This window comes from Amphiprion ocellaris, chromosome 18 (assembly GCF_022539595.1).
Source record: "Amphiprion ocellaris isolate individual 3 ecotype Okinawa chromosome 18, ASM2253959v1, whole genome shotgun sequence".
NCBI lineage: Eukaryota > Metazoa > Chordata > Actinopteri > Pomacentridae > Amphiprion > Amphiprion ocellaris.
This window is the reverse complement of record NC_072783.1, coordinates 10,525,635-10,543,736: the sequence shown is the minus strand read 5'-3', so window position 1 is coordinate 10,543,736 and position 18,102 is coordinate 10,525,635. Positions and strand designations below refer to the sequence as shown.

At 40.9% G+C, this 18,102-nt stretch overlaps 1 protein-coding gene across 4 annotated transcripts in view; it reads left to right on the top strand.

Moving 5' to 3' along the window:
• Positions 1 to 271: 271 nt before the first annotated feature.
• The window catches only part of LOC111565066 (formin-2-like), a 75,911-nt gene continuing 58,080 nt past the window's right edge, over positions 272 to 18,102 (top strand). For 2 of the 4 annotated variants that reach the window (XM_055004465.1, XM_055004466.1), the window contains exons 1-7: positions 272 to 2,228; positions 5,536 to 5,786; positions 10,065 to 10,243; positions 11,553 to 11,703; positions 13,769 to 13,830; positions 15,360 to 16,432; positions 17,912 to 18,056. In XM_055004465.1, the coding sequence (XP_054860440.1) occupies positions 577 to 2,228; positions 5,536 to 5,786; positions 10,065 to 10,243; positions 11,553 to 11,703; positions 13,769 to 13,830; positions 15,360 to 16,432; positions 17,912 to 18,056 (3,513 nt within the window). In that variant the 5' untranslated portion in view covers positions 272 to 576. The remainder of the gene's footprint in view (positions 2,229 to 5,535; positions 5,787 to 10,064; positions 10,244 to 11,552; positions 11,704 to 13,768; positions 13,831 to 15,359; positions 16,433 to 17,911; positions 18,057 to 18,102) is intronic. The other 2 variants (XM_055004464.1, XM_023265033.3) reach the window with 1 other exon arrangement.

The following is an 18,102-nucleotide window of genomic DNA, read 5'->3' as shown; positions in this document are numbered from 1 at the left end:
ATAATCATGGGAAATGTAGTGAGGAACTATGTAATTAGCTGCAGTGACAAGCCAAATGAAAGAAACCAAGAGGAGCGTGTGCACCTTCACATTCACCCCACCCCCACCAGCAGCATCTTCATTCCTCTCAGGTCCTGCAGGCTTTGTGTCCTTATCCCAGTCGCTCTCCATCTCTCCCAGTCTGCCTCCCAGTCTGCCTCCCAGTCAGAGCTCCATAGAGCCTGCGTCACTCCTTTCAGCAGATGGAGAGGAGGAGGAGGAGGGGGAGGGTAAAACAGAGAGAGAAAGGGGAGGAGGAAGAGGGAGCTGTGTGTCTCTCCTGCATCAGCGTCCACATCACTGCCACGCCAGCCTTAGTCACCGGAATATGAGGAAGATCACTGTACAACACAGCTAAAAACACCATCAGCAGCAGCAGCTCCTCCTCCTGCTACACCGGATTTGTATTCAGACATTAGGCCACGACGGTTCTACCTTCACGACGCACAGGCATCTAAAAACTCCTCCAGACAGGAGGAGCCTTTCTCAGGCATGACCTGAGAGGAGAGGCAGGCAGCCATCACTGTCTCCGTTAACATGGGCAACCAGGAGGCAAAGCAAAAGAGAGCTGCAGCAGCATCGGGTAATGGAAGCTACCCTTCGCTGGACGAAGGATGGAGAGAGGGAGGAGGGGACGTGGCAAAAAAAGGAGGAAAGAAACTCCATGGTAAGCATGGAGGTAAAGGAGCAGGCAGCGGTGGAGGAGGAGGAGGAGGAGGAGGAGGTGGGATGCATGGCACAGGACCAGGCAAGAAGAAAAACAAATCCGACTCCAAGTCTTCTGTGTTCTCTATCCGTAAGAGAAAGAGCAACCTTAAAGGGAAAGGATGTTCATCAGTGACAGGCTCCAAAGAGGATGTTTTAGCATCTCAACATGATGAACTGGACAGCACAAAAACACCTGATCTGTCTGCAGATGAGCTGGGACAGTCGGACAACGAGGCTGCTTTCCCCGAGAAACGAAAGAAAGCGGAGCAAGCGAAAAATATTAGAAATGGAGGAGAAGGAGGGCAGAAGCCGGAGATGCAGAGGAAAACCTCAGCAGCACCAATATCTCCCACAGAGGATGGAGGACAGAAGGCAGGGAGCTCAGGCTCAGATACAGATATCTACAGCTTCCACTCAGCAGCTGAGCACGAGGATTTACTTGCAGACATCCAGCTGGCTATCAGGCTCCAGCACCAGCAGCAACATGATGGGGTTCACTCAGTAATAGAAGCAGAAGGATTCGGAGGAAAGGATCTGAGCCGGGGAACAGCAGAGGGGAGGAGCAAACGGAGTAATGGTGTTGTTAAATTAACTCCTCCTGAGGTGCTTGACCTGACCCCCGAACTAGAGCTGGGGTCTGATGCCCTGTCATACCTTGAGACAGGAATCCTGTCTGGATCTGTCAAGCACACAACCCCACCTCCAACGCTACACCTCCCCTTTCAAACAGAGGTACAACAGCGGACGGAGGAGAAGGAGGAGGTGGAGCATCTGGAGGCAAATGGGAAGGGGCAGAGGGGGAGAGAAGTCCCTCTTTGTGTTGCCACAGGCACAAAAGACCAGCATTCCTTGCTGCAGCAGCCCCCCCTCACAGACATCTCCATGGCTACTGCAGGGGGGACAGTCACCATGGCAACCAGTAGCAACAGCTTCCCAGAGTTCACATTTGACAGCACTGGGAAAACCCCAGGGAAGGAGGAGGAAGCAGGAGGTGAAACCCAGCAGGAGGAGAGGAAGTCCGAGGTGGAGCTTGATCTCAGTCCTCCACTGGCAGACATCAATGACAAAAGTCCTGAACCCACAGAGGGGCTAAGCTCAGGGACTGTGTTTGAAGAAGGTGAGGGTCCCTTAGGCTCAGGCTCCAGTGCCGAGTCCCTAGAGGACTGTCTGAGCGCTGGTTCTGAACCCAACCACTCTGCCGCTGCAGGTACCAGTTCCTCCCCTGTGGATGAGCAGTGCAGGAGGAGCAGCGTCTGCTCTACCTCGCTGCCTCCCCAGGAGAGCCCCACGTTAGCCAAGCGACTCCTCAGGTCCACCCACTCTTCCACCTCGTCTAGCCCCGTGGTGAAACCCTACCCTCGCATCTTCCCGTCCTACATCAAGACCACCACCAGACAGCTCAGCTCCCCAGGACACTCCCCAGCTCTGTCACCCTCCCACAGCCCCCTGTCCCCCCGCAGAGTCCACCATCACTTCCACAGGTACCTGTGGGGTTGCTGCATGCCAAATATTATTATCACTATTTATTCTTTTTTTTGTCTTATTTTGTCTTTGGCATGACTTGAGATAAACTTCCATTACTTAGTTTAATTTCTAAAGTATAGCTTTAGATTTTTACAACTTATTTCCATAGTTTAGTGCATAATTTCTATTGATAATAGTATGTTTTGTATGTGATGTATTTCCCAAGTTGATTGCTGAGATCTTGTTACACAGCACTGTTACTAAAAAGAAATCTGATAGAACATGGAGACAGCATGATCAGTCAGATCAAATAGATAGATGACAGACAATCTCACAGATTGACCACACTCAGCTGGCAGAGAAAATGAAGGTCATCACTAAATATATTAACCAAATTGTTTTCTGTAAACATACATCCCACTTATAGATCCATTTTCACTGACAGACCTACTTTACTTGTATGTACACAGTTATAATGTGCAGTAAGGGAACATATGCAGCATTTTTAGCAGTGTTCACTTTCAGATTTATCCTTAACTAAATGAAGGGAATAACATTAAAACTCTGGCTGCCATTGTGTTGACTGTTGCTGGCAGACACACACATTCAGTATGTTCTAAGACAGTTCAAAAACGAGAATTGACAACTACAGATTCGCTCACTGAGCATTTTTATTAAGAACACCTAAACACCTGCAACTTGTGCAGTCAATTATGTGGCAGCAGTGCACCGTATAAACCCCTGCAGAGATAGTTCAGGATCTTCAGGTGTTGTTGACATCAAACATCAGAATGGAGAAAATGTGATCTCAGTGACTTTGAGCATGGCATGATTGTTGGATGTCTAAAACTGCTGATCACCTGGGTTTGCTCCACTGTTGTGCCGAAAACAAAACCCAGACAGTACCAGGCTATTCTGCTAATGGAAGCACTCTGATGATGGAAGAATTTAGAGGGAAATGGACAGACAGAGCTGACAGAAAACATATGTTATCTCAGAGACCTACTCGTTACTACTGGTGCTGAGCAGAAAAAACACCTCAGACTCACAACACATCCAACTTTAAAGTGGATGAGCTACAGTAGAAGAGGACCATGTAGGGTTTCACTCCTCTTAGAAAAGAATAGAAACCTGAAGATGCAGAGGGCACAGGTTCACCAAGTCTGAACAGCAGAGAACAGAAAAATGCATCCTGGTTTGATGAATCTCCATTTCTGCTGACGGTAACAATTTGGTGTCAACATCATGAACCGACTGACCAAAACTGCCTTGTGTAAACAGCCAGACGGCATTTTGAAAGTGTAGAGGATGTTTTCTTGGCACAGTTTGCCACCTCAATATTAACTATTGTCTGAAGGAACAAAATATCCAACTTCTAACGGCTACTTAAAATACTGCACACAAGTTCAAAGTAGCTAAGTAGCTGTTGCTAAGCTATGATCAGTGCATTAAATGGGCTACCTGCCCCACGGCTAATTTTTATAACAATACAATACAAACACAAATAGAATACAAATAGATTTTTCAAACAAATAGTTTAAATATTGAAAAATGCAATAGTTTCAATGCTATATAACTAGGGCCCAACCGATATGGCTTTTTTAGGCCAATGCCGGTTCTAATATTTGGCAGGAAAAAAATCTGATAACCAATTAATCAGCCGATTAATTTAAAAAATATAGAATGAATAAAATAACTTCTTTTTTGATCCCTTAACACTTACAAAAACACAGATATGAATTACAGGCAGAACATTTTACTGTTTCCCAATACTTTTCCCCTTAGTATTGGTTTAACTTTACAAAAGAGAGGAATCTTCAAGTACAAAAACATGCAACAAAGTATTAAACCTCTGGGAAATTATATAACCTTAAAAAAGAGTCAATCTATAAAAGAGTTATGAAATACATCTTGTCTTGTACTTGTTGTTGCTGCAAATTAGAGGTAGGTTATAATACAGGGGAAGTTACTGGCAAAACATTATTTCTGCAGCCCTCTGATGCCCTTTAACGTTAAATCACATTTTCTCTACTCCATTATTTTCTTTGCCATGAAGTCAGGACTCTTATGAACCAAAATATAAACCAGAGATGCATTTCTCAGATGTAAAACATGTCATCTTTGACAGAGTTGCATTTTAAATATATAATGGTCACAAATAGTCCCTCACTAATGTTCCTCCATAACACACAGTGAGTTGCTGGTACAGCCTGTGTCACGTTATAGTATTTTCTGACAAAGTAAAACTAAGAGTAACATCATGACAGTAGCTGAAGACAGACAGTAATGTTCATCATTTAAACTGAATAAACTTCCTCCCCTCTGCGTTCACATCGTTCCTCCTTAAATGCTCCTCAACACGGAGCTGACGGAGTGATGAACGCTCGTTCTGTGCTCTCAAATATTTTGTACAGTTACGTTATTTCTACAGTTACTGGCTTTAAGCTGTTAGCTAACGCTATGCTACGTTGGCATAACTACAGCGATGTTATTAGTAACATGAACAGACAGGGAGTAACTTATGCTAGGTTAGCACAACTTTAGCAATGCAATGTAAATGAAAAGCATGATAATGCAACAAAGCACGTGTCACTCGTCATGACACATGGCAAAGAGAATTAAACAGAAGTGAGAGACATGTTGAATCGTTGTAAATTTCACAACGTGGTTATAAACTTACCTGTTGGCTCCACCCACTCCAGTAATGTTGCCTGGCTGTAGCTTACTCCTGTACATTACCGAGGATTGAATGGAGTCAGAGCTCCATGTTTGGGACAAATGGTGCAAGGACATCATTCTGCGCGACTTACTGTTTTATGAGAAATTAAGAATATATCGGTGTTTCATCTGCAAAACTTCGGCTGATGATGATTATTTTGAAAGCAACGATAATCCTACTCATAACCCAAGCACAAAAAAATTAATCATACATCATTAACTGCTAGACTTTTGAGATGTCTTCCAGACAGATATTTGTTTACAATACTTTTCATTTAGCATACAGTCACGGACAAAGCATACTTCAGATATTTCCTGCTCACCATGGTGACCATAATGCCTGCCGTTGTTGTTGGTGATATTCCATTATTGCAGTTACCACACTGTAATGTTTTAGTTGTACTGATAAGCAATAATATCAACTGAAGTAAACTTATACAAATTGTTCAGATGGTTTATCGAGCTGGAAGGTTTTAGGCATTTTAAAGTTCATCATCACACCATATATTATAGCTATACAGAAATAATTGGCTGCAGCATCCTTTGAATGTTGTGCGAGAGATCCACTTTCAAAGTAAAGCTAACCAGGAATACAAATGTTGACAGGATGATGGCTGAAGGTCACCGGGTCCACAGGAAGCGCTCTCGCAGCCTTGCTAGCAGTCTGAGCCGCTCAGCTGACTGGACTGAGGAGCTTGAGAGGAGGCTAAGGAGCAGAGAGGAGGATGGAGGGAGCACTGGAGGTTCAGGAGAATATCTGGTGGGCTACAGAGGAGGAGGCAGCCAGCCCATCTGTGCTACCAGAAGATCCTCCTGTGGACAGGTCTCTACCTGTGGCTTTCAGGATGTCTTCACAGGTGAGTAGAGGACAGCTGTCAGTGAAGCAGTCTTTGGATATCATTTCCATTTTAACAAACTACCATTCAAAAGTTTGGAGTCACTTAGAAATGTCCTTATTTTTGAAAGAAAAGCAGTTTTTTCAATGAAGATAACATTAAATGAATCATAAATTCAGTCTAGACATTGTTAATGTGGTAAATGACTATTGTAGCTGGAAACAGCTGATTTTTAATGGAATATCTACATAGAGGTACAGAGGAACATTTCCAGCAACCATCACTCCTGTGTTCTAATGCTACATTGTGTTAGCTAATGGTATTGAAAGGCTAATTGATGATTAGAAAACCCTTGTGCAATTATGTTAGCACATGAATAAAAGTGTGAGTTTTCATGGAAAACATGAAATTGCCTGGGTGACCCCAAACTTTTGAACTGTAGTGTATGTCAACTTTAACTCATTTAGAGCAACTTTAACTAATATGGAACAACTTTAATAATATCAACATTAGCTAATACAAAGCAACTTTAACTCATTTAGAGCAACTTTAACTAATATGGAACAACTTTAATAATATCAACATTAGCTAATACAAAGCAACTTTAACTCATTTAGAGCAACTTTAACTAATATGGAGCAACTTTAGTAAGATCAACGTTAGCTAATACAAAGCAACTTTAACTCATTTCGAGCAACTTTAACTAATATGGAACAACTTTAACTAATATAGAGCAACTTAAATTCATGTACACTACCGTTCACAAGTTTGGGGTCACTTAGAAATGTCCTTATTTTTGAAAGAGAAGCCATTGGGTGACCCCAAACTTTTGAACCACAGTGTGTGTATTTTTTTTTGTCAGGGAGAGCAAACAAGCAAGAAATTCTAATTATTCTGTGCTCTTCTATTTTTGAATCACTCAGGTTACTACAACTGTAAAATGGAAACACGATTGTCCACATTTAAAGTATTGTTTCTTTTCCAGTGATCCTTGCTCATGTGCCACTTTATTGTCCTTGAAATTCACTGTAGTGTCTTTTCTTTTTTGGACATTTCTTTCAAAATTAACAGATGGATCAATCTTCAGTTCAATCACTTGATCAGCAAAACTTCACCAGCAAATAAATTTGGAAGAGAACATAACTGGGACACGATTATGTTTTCTAGTAAAGTGTCAATTTTATGTCCCCTTGTAATAACAGCAGCCTTACAAGCTATACAACTTTTTAAGGCACTCACTTATATTGATTATTAATAATAATTCAGGACTGGGACTTTAACGCGTTAATTTCGATTAATTAAATAAAGATAAAATAATGCGTTGAATGAACACATTTAATCGCACCTTTCTCTTTTCCCTCATTTCTGGCACACCAGTAACTCTGATGAACACTCCAGCCCAGTAGGTGGCGGTAATGAACCTAAAGTCTGTTTGCCAGCCATGAAGAAGAAGCACAGGAAGCACTGAGTGACGTCAGGCACTGGTGAACACAGACGGAAGATGAGATTGAGCTTGTTGGATACAAAGTTTCCTTGTAAAAATCTTCCCGATGGCAGCTTAGATAAAAGCGTGGTTGTGTGCAAATTGTACAACATAGAGTTGTCTGACTGCAGCACTTCAAGCCGACGGTAAAACATGCAGCTCTTAGCACCAGAGCTAACGTTAGCTACAACAGTCCTGCTAACGGCTAATGGTAAAGCCATCCCATAATAGATCACTTTTCAAAACAGTGCTTGAGTTTACAAAAAGTCTTAAAATGTTGAATATAATCGCTGTAATTGCATTTTGAGTTTGCAGTAATCTGTGAATGTAGCAGACAGATGAAAAATGCAGATAAATAGAAATGAAACAAACATTTTTGTTGTTTTTTTACACTGTCGAGACTCCGCCTCCTTGGAGGAGGAATAATTTAAGCAAAAAAATGTCTGTCTTTTCAAACTTAATTCTAAACTTTTTGTTTATATACCAAAAATTACATAAATAAAAATGTATATTCCTAAATAAAGAACCATCAAAATGACACCATTTATCAGACCCAGAAACAATGAAAACAGAATGAATCTGTGGATTTTCAGCTCTCTGAAGCTCCTTGAACTACTTATGCTGATGTTATGTGCCATACAGTGGAAAACACAACTAAATCCAGGCTTTAAGTCATCAAAATCACTTTTTTCTATATGTCCCATTTTAAAAACTTTGTACATTTTAAATTCTAAACACGTATATGTCTATTCATTGATTCAACTGTCAACCACAATTTTATTTGAATTGAAAAACTTTCCTTATTGTGTCAAATATTGCTATTTAACAAAAATGCAATTAATTTCGATTAATTAATTAGAAAGCCTGGAATTAATTAGATAAATGTTTTTAATTCCATCCCACCACTAATAATAATTTGATCAACTGCTAAATTCCCCACCACATCCACCTCCTGCTGACTTCACCGTAGTTCATAAATGTGGATCTTCATTTATTCAATCATTTATAATTAATCATTTGGTCAGCAATAATATAACATCAAGTAGAGAGGGTTGTGGTTTTGTAATCATCCTCAATTTAAGATGGAACACAGTATTGTTCTGACTGTTTTCTATAAGCTCTGCAAAGTTAAAATACAGTTTTTTTTTTGAGGATTCAGAGGGAAGGAAAACCTCTGTCAGATGCACACATTTATATTTTCCAGAAGCCAGATTTCTTTGAATAAGTGAGTGGGAATTTGACAAACACATGCACTGCAATAGTCTGATTACTCTCAAGCCGTCACATTTAACTGTTGCTGCCACGATCATTCTGAGTATTTAGGATTACAGTGTAGTACAGTTTACCTTAAAGTGATGTCAGACAGTTTTACACATCGAAAGGTTCAAAGACACAAGCTAAGACACAGGAAAAAGTAGAAACTCATCTCCTTTTTTCCTTTCAGCTTTCTGGTTCTAACTATTTCCTCTGAGCACCAGTTTGTCCTCCAGCTCTTTTATTTCTCCTACAGCTGTGCTCTCCTCTCCTCTCACAAATGCTGTACACTTCTAAGGCCTGCCTCCTGGATGTTTTCATTCTGGTTGAGATCATTCTGAACCGATCTTCTCTTTCACTGAGCTCCTTCTTTAGTCTCTTCATCTGTTCTGATTGCTCCCCTCTGATACTCTTTTCTTTCTCTTGGAGCTCTTTCCTTTCCTGCCTTTTAGTCAGCAACTTTTCACCTTCACATGTCAGTTTGTTCTGGTTTTGGTGGGCATGCTCTTGGTCCTGGCTGTTTGTGTTGTAGTTGTAATATCTAGTCAGGGCCTCAGTGTGTGTTGTGTAGCAAAACTGGTACTGATGACTCTTCAAGTAAACCATGAGCTCCAACATATATCTGAAATGAAAGCTTCATTCAAACAGGAAAAAAAAATATTGTAAAACTTTACTTCACATTTAAGCTTGCTTCTGTGGGGATTGAATGAAGCTACACATCCATAGTATCTAGGATTTCAGCAAATAGTTTTATCATATGGGTCAATATATAATTGCAGGACTTTTTGTACCATAGTTGACATTTTTGCTGTTTTCAGGCCTAAAATCAACATGGCCGCCTATAACCAAACACCACATGGCATTTTTACAGAAAGATTCTTCTAAATATTATATATACAATTTAGTAAAATTTAAATTGAAAGTTATTTCTACAGATATTTTAATAAACCTGTTGACATGCGATAAATCCACACTTGACTCACACACTATTTTATTTTAAATAACCCAGAAAGCCTTGGAGTCTTGCCAGTATTTTCTTCAGGAGGAAATGACATCATGTGGAGCAGGTCATGTGATCTGGAATTAACGCACTATCGGACACAGATAAAGTTTGGTATTTCCATAAAAAATTAGATATATTTTCAAAAAAGAAATGTCTGTCATGATCATCTCAACTTAATAAAAACAACACAATCAAAACAATTTTTGAATAAACTCATTTTATTATTGTTTAGCTAATTAGAAGGTGGTTGTTATTAAATTCAGACGGTTATTTAGTTGACATTTTAGTGATATCCTGTCATTTTTTATTAATAAATGATTGTTTCCATAATAAATAACTATGGAATTTGTAGAGACATGATCATTAGTTGTTTTTTTTTTAACTTTTAATTAAAAAAAAATGTATGCAATATATATCCCATGGACTTCAAAAGTTTCTCAATTATATATTGACCCATATACAGTGGACTTAACTATTCATGAAACACTTGTGGTTCCCAGCTCCTTACATGTATAAGTCACTCAAAGTCCATTTGTCTTGTTGGTTTCTGGACGTACAGGCCGCACTCTTCTGGAGAAGCTTTTCCTGCAGCAGCAGCAGGAGGAGCCAGAGGAAGCTGAGAGGCTCTGCTCCAGGATCCTGGCCATGGGCTTGTTGCTGCCGTTCACAGACTGCTTCAGAGAGCAGCTGGGAGGCAGCACTGCCCACATCACCTCCACTGCATCAGCCAAGTTTGATGTATGTAGCTGCACTTCACACACCTTCATTTACTGTCATCGTCTGTATTGATGTACATCAATCAGCCACAACATTCTGACCACTGACAGGTGAAGTGAAAAAGCATCCATCATCTTGTTATAATGCAACGTTCTGCTGAAACACCTTGAGTCCTGACATTCATGTGGATGTTTGACATGTACCACCCACCTAAACATTGCAGATCAAACAACTCCCCAACCCCTATGACAACATCAGTAGTTGATGCCAGTTTCCACCCTCAGCAGCACAATGCACCCCGACACACTGCAAAAACTTCCCAGGAGTGGCCCGGGGAATACGACAGAGCTAAGGTGTTCATCTGGGTTCCACACTCCCCAGATCCAGATCTTATTGAGCCAGGATGTGTCAGGATAAGCCTGATCTAGGTCGGTCCCACCCTGCAACTCACAGGACCCACAGAATCCACTGGTGCTACAGGACATCCCCAGAGGTCCTGAGTCCATGCCCCACTGGGTCAGAGGACTTTTAGCAGCATAAAGGGGACCAACACAATATTAGGCAGGTGGTCATAATGTTATGTCTGATCGGTGTATGTTCTACAATGATAAGACATTTCTGTTTTATGCTTTACATATATGTAGTCTTTTTCCATGTAGTTTCACAGTGTCGCCTTTAATGCTCAAATCAGCCCTCAGTTACTTGTAGATAGATCTGCATCTGTGCATGTTCACCACAGGGACACCCATCAGTTCTGTCCTTTGTTCAGTCAACATTAAGACTTCAAACCTGTCCAGACATTAGCAAAGCATCAGGGAGGTCCAGAAGTAACTTGGTGCAGGAGGATATGGGAATATCTGAGAGGCTGAAGCGCGAGCTTTCCCGAGCACTTTGTGCTTTCAAGTTTGTGTGGGTTGTAGAGCAGTGATTGGTCAGCAGGTCTGAACGGTCTGGAGGTGGAATATGGGGAGTAATGTGAGATGCAGCCACTGAGCTTGATGCCAGCGAAGAGTCTCTGTGCTGCACTTTGAGCCAGTTGCAGGTGAGATAGAACTGAGTGGCTGAGTTGATACCTGAAATCTTAAACCTCAATAAAAGATGACGCTAGTGGTACAGAGACACAAACGTTGTCGAGCAGGACAAACTTGCTTTTTGACTTGCAAGTTGCACCTCAAAGACTTGAAGTATGATTTCGATTTAGCATAAAAGACCTGAATTGCACGGCTCTGAAAAATGTACAACTTCTGCAAATTATTTCTAATAACTGGAATGAAAGTCAGTGCATCTGTGATGACAAAGAACCCGTCCTAATAGGGTGTTGCTTCTGCAGCATGACCAGCTGTATACATGGGCAGCTGTCAACCAGCCACCACACTCCCTGGACCCACTTGAAGGGAAACTTCCCGGTCAGATCAAGGGCCCTTGGCTTCCAGCAAGGCCAGGCAGCGACAACAGGACTGTGCCCAAATCCACAGAGACAGGTAAGAGTAGCATTTAGACATACTAGATATGTATAAATATTGGTAGAATATTTGGTTAATACCAGCTAAGCTAAGCTATCCGGGTTTCAGTCATTATTTTTTAAAACAGCAAACAATGTGATGGATATTGTCTTTGGCTTTAGTGTTACTGCCTCTGCATATCTGGAAACAAGCAGAACATGCTGCTCTTTTCAGGCATATGTTTTTTTTTTAAAGCGTCTTGAAACAATTTGAACTGTAATTGGTGCTTTATAAATAGAGTAGAATTGAACTAAATTGCTCTCCTCCTGACTTGCAATTTCAGTCTAATAAATTAAAAATGTGAGGTCCAAATTCAGTTTCTTACAATTATTCAAACTGGTTTCAAATTGACTTAAAATATAACTGATTCAAATTTAGTTTCTAGTGGCACAACTAAAACTCACACTAGAACAAAAAGCCCTGCTGTGTGTAATCATCCCCCTGAAATGTATGGTACTAATGTTGTTGTATGTGGTTATTTGTTCTGCATGTTTAATCAACCTTTGTATTTTTTAATTCACACTTTTACAGGTTCAGAATCACTTATGGGTCATTACATTTCAAACCAGCAGATTTTTTTGAATTATTGCTCGACCATCATTGATTTTGCCTTAAATTTTACAGCATCAAAATTAATATTTGTGAAATTAGATATCAAATACTTTCTGCGATGTTTTAATGCATGTTGACCCACTTTCAGCACATTTTCCCACACATTAACATTTGAGGCTAGTTGGAACAACAACATCTCAACAACTGTTGAAGATAAAAGCCTGACATTTTTTCACTGTTATTTCTCATCCGTTCATTGCACACATTAACAAAAAATGAAATGCAAAAGTCAGCTAGTGATATTTTCCTCGACCAGAAGTGGCTGCATGTCCAAATATTACAAAACAAATCATATAGAATATTTTTACTATGAAATATTTGGTCACAAGAATAAAAAAGAATGTATTGTTTGTTAAACTTTAATAATGGAAAAGCAGGTATGACAAGCTGCACTAAAAAACAAAAACAAGGCTAGATTGTCAAATAAAACTGAGTTTTGAAGTTAAGGTGAAAAAAATGGTTTTCCATATATAACTAAGAAAATCTTTTTTTGGGGGGGGGTGTATTTTACACATTTGAATGCACTTTGTAACCATAAACCTTTGTTTGTAGGAGACATATCACATTGTTTTGTGTAGTTTCTTTGGGAATTCTCCCCACATCAGGTCATTAGGATGGTATCATGACCAAGTACATAGATCTGTTGGGATAGTGGGACTGTTTGATAAAATCAAAATAGATTCTCTCGCTTTATGTTCAATCAGGAATAAATTTGTCCCAAGCTGAACTAAGTGTATAAGTGAGTTTACCTTCAGGCATTCTTCCAATAAGTAGCAGGACAATGTATTGAGCTGAATGAGTGTTATCCAAAGTGATGGAAAATTATGTTTTATGTATCAAAAAATGCATTTTCTTAGCTGGGTCAATATGTAATTGTGGGACTTTTTGTACCATAGTTGACATTTTTGCTGTTTTCAGGCCTAAAATCAACATGGCCGCCTACAATCAAACACCACGTGGCATTTTTTACCGAAAGATTCTTCTAAATATTATGTATCTAATAGAGTAAAATTGAAATTAAAAGTTATTTCTAAAGATATCGCAGTAAACGCAGTTATGTTTGGAGAACCATTTTGAAACTAGAACTCTGTTCTACTTGGAAGGTTCCACTCGTTTCAGTTTATGAATCAATGACAGGATGAGAAAATACTGTGAACATTTTCAGCTTTTATCTTTAATGGTTCCTGAGATATTGTTCTTTATTGGCACAAATTTCCATGTTCAGAACAAAAACATGCTGAAAGTGGATCAGTGGGCAGAATATCAATGTAGGGCTCCACAGATAGCATTTTAAATATCCAGAGTTTATGATAAAGTTTCAAGCATATCAGAGATGATCGAGCAGAAATGATTTCAGATGGTACAACCCCTGTAGGAATTACATGAGCTTTCTAAATATTCTTTCTTTGTTGTGCTGTGGTGTTCCTCTTAGTTTGTCCAGAACATCATGTCGGCATCACGGGTTTGAGGCAACAACAGAAGGATAACCAAGAGGTCAGTTATCTTCATTTTCTCGACTTTAGTTAGAAGCAGAGGCGGGAATTATTTCTGAGCCAAATATCGGTTTGGAAACAAATTATGACACAAAAGACACTCATGTTTGATTCACACAGTGTTGCAAAAATAGTTGTCCAGCCCTTGTGCTACAACATATGTAGATAAAACTATTTAGTTTTAGTAAAGTATGAAAAATCCCAATGAATGTCAAGTTTGATAATTCCAGTCCAGCAGTCTCACGTATAGACAGCAGTCCTGCTCAGTGTCCTGAAAAATACATGGCAGCACTTCCACTGGAGTCTGACCTGTGCAGCGTCTGAGAGGATTACATTTATTGATTGAAGGACACATTATGAACTTCTGCTAAGTGGTTTTATTTAAAAATAGCTACACGCTTTGAGCCGTGTAACAATGACCTGAAGATATTTTGAGCACACTTTATGGGACAGTGTCTCCTAAAGATGCAAACCTTCTTTTTTCACTCTGTCCTGATTATGTAGAAAGTTAACTAATGAACACAGAGCAACACAAGTTTTTATGTAAACCAGCTGTGATGCATGATTGAGGAAACTTTTCTAGCAAAATATGATCACCCATTTGAAATTTTGTAGGGAATATTTATGTCGTGCCTCCTGAGAAACAACTCGGGGCAAAATGTGTCACATATTTTGTCCAAACCAAATCAAAAGACCAGAGGACCAGAGTTTTTAATCTTTTGTCGGGTTTTACGTAAAATTCTAACCATTTGCCATGTTAAAACACCAAGATGAGTAATTCTAATCACATTGGGGCTTTTTAAAATCTAAATTGCTACCTTGTGCTTTATTTGTTCTTTATTCTTCTTATTTTTCCCCTCAAGACATTATACAGGGTGTCCCAAAAACACTGACATCATTTGAGATATCAGAGTGACTACATGGTCAGCAGAAATGATACTTAATAGGATTTGTTTTGGACATAAAATGTTTTATTCTACAAATTTCAAAAGAAAAATTCTGAGGGATGGTAATTTGTCCACGTAATTGGTCATTTCCATGTCCAGATCTGCTTACCTGTTGCGCTTGTTTACGAAATTTTCGAACAAATTTACGTTGCGCATTCACATTTGACTGTGTCTGGGTGTACTTCAATACACAGAACGCCTTTTCTGTTGCAGTAAACGGCATGTCTGTTCCTGAAAGCAGAAAAATACAAATGATTGCACGTTTTTGAGCAAACAAATTTTCAACAAATTATTAGGTGATGAAATGACGTCAAATTTTTTGCGACACCCTGTGTGTTGTATTCTCAAAGTCTTTCTATTTCCACCAGAGCAACCTGCAGTAGATTTGTGTTTCTAAATATTAATCCAATATATTTCCATAACTTACTGTAAGTATGCATCCTCAGAGACTTTGTCGGGCACCAGCATTAATTTCTTAGAAAACATACAGAACGTAGTCAGTAAATAACAACAGACTGAAGAGATTTAAGTGTCTTTCTAAGGATGTGGTTCTTTTCCTGATTTTTTTCACTTCTTTCTGCAGGAGGAATATGTCCTTCCTGCAACAAAACTGAAGGAAAAACACGTCAATGTTATCCAGCAGCTGGAACAAACCATAGAGGACCTCAGGACAAAGATTGCTGAGCTGGAGCGACAGCCTCCTCTGCTGGACAAGGACAGCATGACAACCGCCACCGTCACCACAGACCGGGAGTGTGGAGGAGAGGAGGGCCTGCTGAAGGTCGTGTGTGATGCTCACCTGCAGACGGAGGCAGCTCCTGGTCTGGGCTGCCTGGAGGCCAAGTCGGTGCAGACCTCACCCATGGATGAAAGCTTTAAGTTCAAAGTGCCTTGTAGTGAGCCGGGTGGAGGAACCGTCCTCCTGCAGCCCCCACCCAGGCAGGAGGGCGTCCAGTGTTCATGTCGGCTGCAGCCTCCTCCTCCACCCGCCCTTCCAGGAGGAGCTGTGCCTCCTCATTCAGGGCAAGCAGCGGCACCCCCTCCTCCACCTTTACCTGGAGGCTCCCTGCCAGCTCCTCCACCACCACCGCCTCCTCCTCCACCTCCACTTCCTGGAGGTCTGGCTCCACCCCCACCACCTCCTCCTCCACTTCCTGGAGGTCTGGCTCCACCTCCACCACCTCCTCCTCCACTTCCTGGAGGTCTAGCTCCACCCCCACCACCTCCTCCTCCACTTCCTGGTGGTCTAGCTCCACCCCCACCACCTTCTCCTCCACTTACTGGTGGTCTAGCTCCACCCCCACCACCTCCTCCTCCACTTCCTGGTGGTCTGGCTCCACCCCCGCCACCTCCCCCTCCCCTTCCTGGAGGGCTCGCCCCACCTCCACCCCCTCCGTTAGCAGGACTTGGAGGTCCACCTCCTCCGCCACCACCTCCAGGCTGTGGGCCTCCTCCTCCTCCTCCTCCTCCTCCAGCAGGAGCCATCTGTGTTCCTCCTGCTCTTCCAGGGACTTTGGGCTCCCTGCCTCCTCCGCTTCCACTGGGGCTGTTTGCTCTCGGTCTCACGCAGGAGAAACCCCCCAGGAAGGCCGTGGTGGAGCCGCCCAGACCGATGAAACCTCTCTACTGGACCAGGATCCAGCTCCACACTAAAAAGTAAAGATGGTAACATGAAGCCATGATTGTAAAATCATGTTGCATTATTTTTTTTTTTTTTTTTACTTGCAGCTAGAGTTCAGAATCCATGTGGAGGGGAAAATGTATAAAGCAGTGATCGGGGATGTAATGTAGATCTGAGCTGGAGTTCAAATGTAGACCTTAAATATATGGTTGATGCTGTTCCAAACAATGAAATCACCAAACAAGGAATGCAATAGCTCATCTCTCAAAAAGGCTCAAATATTTCCTTAAACAGCTCATCAGTTTTTATCAAATATTACTGAAACAGGAGGAAATAGTTCATTATTTTGGGCTATTTTCAACAGCAGATTAATCCACATTTGGTGCTCTACTAACTATATCTGCTGGAAGGACTGTGTATGTATAGGAATGTACCAAAATAAACTGCCGTGTTCTTCATAGTGGCAGAATAACATGTCACCAGTGCATGTATGACTGATTTGTTTTTGGCAGTTTTCAGACAACAATGGCAGCAAACGCTATATGGCCAAAAGTGTTTACTGCTCCTGTATTGTAAAGTAAATGTAGAGCAAATGTGTTTATGAATGCCACTATTGTGTATCTGTATCTGTACTTTGCCACCTGTACCACCTGGATTCATAATCACCCAGCTGGACTGTTTCTGCTCTCTGATACGATCTCAATAAGGCTCTGTTATATATTGGTTTAAAATAAGTCCTCCATTAAGAGTTGTGATCATGGCTACAATAATAAACCATCAGTTAAAGCTAGGTGAACAGTAATAGTTAAAATAAACAATACTGTCAAGTCAATAGGTTGGAAACAGGAAGCAAACAGTGGAGTCTTGGTTTAAACGCCAGTGTTTTGTTGACTCATCCATCCTCCCTGATTTCCTCCATACAGAGACTCTTAAACAGTGTCTGACTTCCTTTGGTTCATTCTAATTACTGCAACCAGTAGAAGTTGGGATCATTTTATGGAATAACAGTTTCTGCTAATGGTACTCAGTGTGTAGTGTTGTGAATCTGTGCAGTTTTCTTTGTCTGACATGTTCAAGACGGTGAGTAAATTGTAAATTCAACCTAACTTCCACGTGCCACAATCATATGAACACTTTATACAAATTTTTGCAAAACAGCCATTTTTTTAAGAACCACCTTTAGTGGTATTTTTTGACCATGCCAACGTCCCTAGTGCCTTTTTCTCTTTGCTATCTTTTTTTAAACTCCCCTTTCTCCCCAACCAGTCAAGGCAGATGGCAGAACCCCTTCCTGAGCCTGGCTCTACCAGAGATTTGTTCCTTTTAAAATGGAATTTTTTTTCCTCTAATGCCAAGAGCTTGCTCAGAGAAAATCATTGGTGTTTTGGGTTTTTTCCTATAATACATCATCATGTAAAATGCTGTGTCAGGTTCCCTTAGATCACTCAAAGTTATGAAATCGCACTATGAAAATGAGACTTAATTGAATTGCAGTGCTGTTTTGTGCTTTTCAGGGAGGTATCTTCTTCGCTGGTGTGGGAGACAATTGAAGAACCGGATGTGGACTTTGAGGAGTTTGTGGAGTTGTTCTCCAAATCAGCTGTGAAGGAAAAGAAACAGCCCCTGTCTGACACCATAACTAAGTCCAAGGCCAAACAGGTTTGTCCGTTAAAGTGTCTATTATGTCCTGTAGGCTACAACTAGA